The sequence below is a fragment of the Corticium candelabrum genome, chromosome 6 (assembly GCF_963422355.1).
Source record: "Corticium candelabrum chromosome 6, ooCorCand1.1, whole genome shotgun sequence".
Taxonomy (NCBI): domain Eukaryota; kingdom Metazoa; phylum Porifera; class Homoscleromorpha; order Homosclerophorida; family Plakinidae; genus Corticium; species Corticium candelabrum.
Genome location: NC_085090.1, coordinates 6,650,118 through 6,652,617, shown reverse-complemented (window position 1 = coordinate 6,652,617; position 2,500 = coordinate 6,650,118). Strand labels below are relative to the sequence as shown.

The 2,500-nt window shown below is 45.7% G+C and overlaps 2 protein-coding genes across 2 annotated transcripts in view; both read right to left on the bottom strand.

The window, feature by feature from the left end:
- Positions 1 to 2,500, bottom strand: part of LOC134180984 (SH3 domain-containing YSC84-like protein 1) — a 7,730-nt gene that overhangs the window by 5,216 nt on the left and 14 nt on the right. Inside the window, exons 1-2 of the mRNA XM_062648166.1 lie at positions 2,393 to 2,500; positions 2,068 to 2,298 (exon numbers count right to left, since the gene is read on the bottom strand). The exon at positions 2,393 to 2,500 is cut by the window's right edge and continues 14 nt beyond it. Coding sequence (XP_062504150.1) covers positions 2,068 to 2,298; position 2,393 — 232 coding nt within the window. The 5' untranslated portion in view covers positions 2,394 to 2,500. The remainder of the gene's footprint in view (positions 1 to 2,067; positions 2,299 to 2,392) is intronic.
- On the bottom strand, positions 595 to 1,692 carry LOC134181458 (uncharacterized). The gene has a single exon (XM_062648732.1). The coding sequence runs from the start codon at positions 1,690 to 1,692 to the stop codon at positions 595 to 597; it is 1,098 nt and encodes a 365-aa protein (XP_062504716.1).

Genomic DNA, 2,500 nt, shown 5'->3' with positions numbered 1-2,500 from the left:
ATACAGCTTGCATTTCTCGTCTCGTATAGTCAGGCCAACATCTTTGAGGGAGCCTTTTACATCATCAAAGACTGAGATGGAAGATTCAGGCAAACCAACAACATATACGTCATCCAAATACGCCAGCATAGTTGTATCTTGATGACGGTCTTGAACTGAGGCAATGATTGGTTGTAAAGCAATTGAGAACAGGACTGGACCAAGAGGGTCACCCTGGTGAACTCCTTCCTCTGATTGTAGTTTCACTATATCTTTCCCCTTGACATAAATCAAGGTACTCGGACTGTCATACATTTGCCTCACGTGATGGTATATTTCAGGAAACACTTTCATGACCTGACTTAGAATACTGTCTCTCGATACTGAATTGAAGGCATTTTTGACATCGGTACAGAGAACAGACAAGCCTGGGTTATTCTCCATAAGGAATGAAAGGTGATGAACTAAAAGCTCAGCCCCACCAGGTGTTGCAATTCCATGTTGAATTGGCTTGAAGTAAGAAGCAAAAGAACTATTCATCTGGCTACAAATAGCCTTAGCAGTAGCTCTTCGAATCACTTCACCAATCGCAATAGGTCTAACATCATCGTTTGCTTAAGGTAAGGCGATGAGACGAGACGCTGTCAGGAGAGGCAAGACTGAATTTGGAACTTTGCCTCCAGCGATTAGAGAACACACTAGATATAGCAGTTCGCAAGTTAAGTCATTCTCCAAAAGAGTATTCAGGTGCTCATAACGCCAGCCAGAAGGGCCAGCACCACTTCCTCTTGGTGCTTTCCTGATTGCATTGAAAAATGCCTCCTTTTTCAGAGAAATGGGATTAACTGAATCTGACTCCATTTTTGAGGTTTCCTCTGGTCGATGTGAAGATATCATACGATGTGGATGCTTGGATAGTAACTGTGCCACTGTGTCGTCTGTAGCAGGGGCAAAACCCTGACTAGTTAGAACTCTTGATGCACGTGACAATTCTCCACAATGAACTAGACTTAGTGCAGCTTTCTTCCTCTGATCAACTTCTGTAGAAGGAGTAGAGCGTGATAAGTGACTCCGATTTAGAATCAGTTCTTGCCAATGAAATTGTAGAAACCGTGTGTAAATTGCCTTGACCTCCCGCGTGCCCACTTTACCGCCACGTGCATGCGGTTGGAGAAGCATCCTGGGAAGAAGTAGGAGAAGTTTCCATCCTCTGTCATTTGCTGGTTCCTCTTCAATCTTTCTCAAAGCAATAGCGCAGCAGTCCTGAAACATCGCGCGTAATGCAGGTGTTACATTCTGCACTGTTCTAGGCGGCGTCCAGTCCAGTATGGCTTCCGTTGTGAAGGAGTCTATCAGGCGCCAAGCGTCACCTTCTCGATCCAAGGAAGACCAACATGATTCAAAGGCCGTTCCAAAAGCAGTGTCCTCAGGTGCCCTTGGCTTCCTTGAGTTTGGAGGTGGCAGAGCCGGTGTTGACGTAGTAAGCGTAGCCTGAGGCGTTGCGGTTACGCTGGATGACCTACAACACTTGGAAGCATGTTGTTGAAGCTTCAAAAACCACTGTGAGCATCCAGGACATTTGGACAACCCATGTTCTTCAATAAAATCTGTTGGACAATCATCTGAGCAGTGAGAGTCCCTGATATGTGCCAGAATTCGTTTGAGCACGTTTTCTTGTCTACAACGGGTGTATGGGCAACAGATGGTCGACATCCGAACTTTTAAAAATGCCGTCTGACTGCAGAACTGACGAAAACCAAACAAATACTCCAAGAAAACGATTTGTGACCAGGCGGGTTCAAACTCCAGTAACCACCATACCACATCCGGGACAGACAGACAAACAGATACACACAAACAAACTGACACACACACACACACACACACACACACACACACACACACACACACACACACATACACACAAACGAATATACACAAACAAACAGACAGACAGACAGACAGACAGACAGACAAACAGACAGACAGACAGACAAACAGATACACACAAACAAACCGACACACACACACACACACACACACACACACACACACACACACACACACACACACACACACACCACATACGTCCATCATCCCTCTTTGCTATAACAATCCCGGATCCTCCACGAATAGACACCAGAAATCCCGCCTTGAAGACAGTCATTAGAACCAAACCCTTTGCGTTGTCGATAATCGACGGAGGAATGAGAGAGTCGGGTCCCCTCTCCGCAGAAGGCATGGTAAAGTCTCTAATAATCCTCGTTGCCTTCTCGCACTCCTCTTGGAGACTCTTGGGCAACGGATTGTTGAGCGGCACTACAAGGGAATGAAATGAAAGAAACGAAATGTACTGCACAACTGCGTATGTGGCATGGTATCGTAGATTACACTTGTTTACAACTGTTCTCACTTTTCAATACGATCTAGACGTGAGATTTCGCCTCCTTTACTGCAGTTTCTGAACGTCTGGTAACGTGCGCTAAAACGAAGTAAACGCAAGAGCATCCGGGCATGTGGG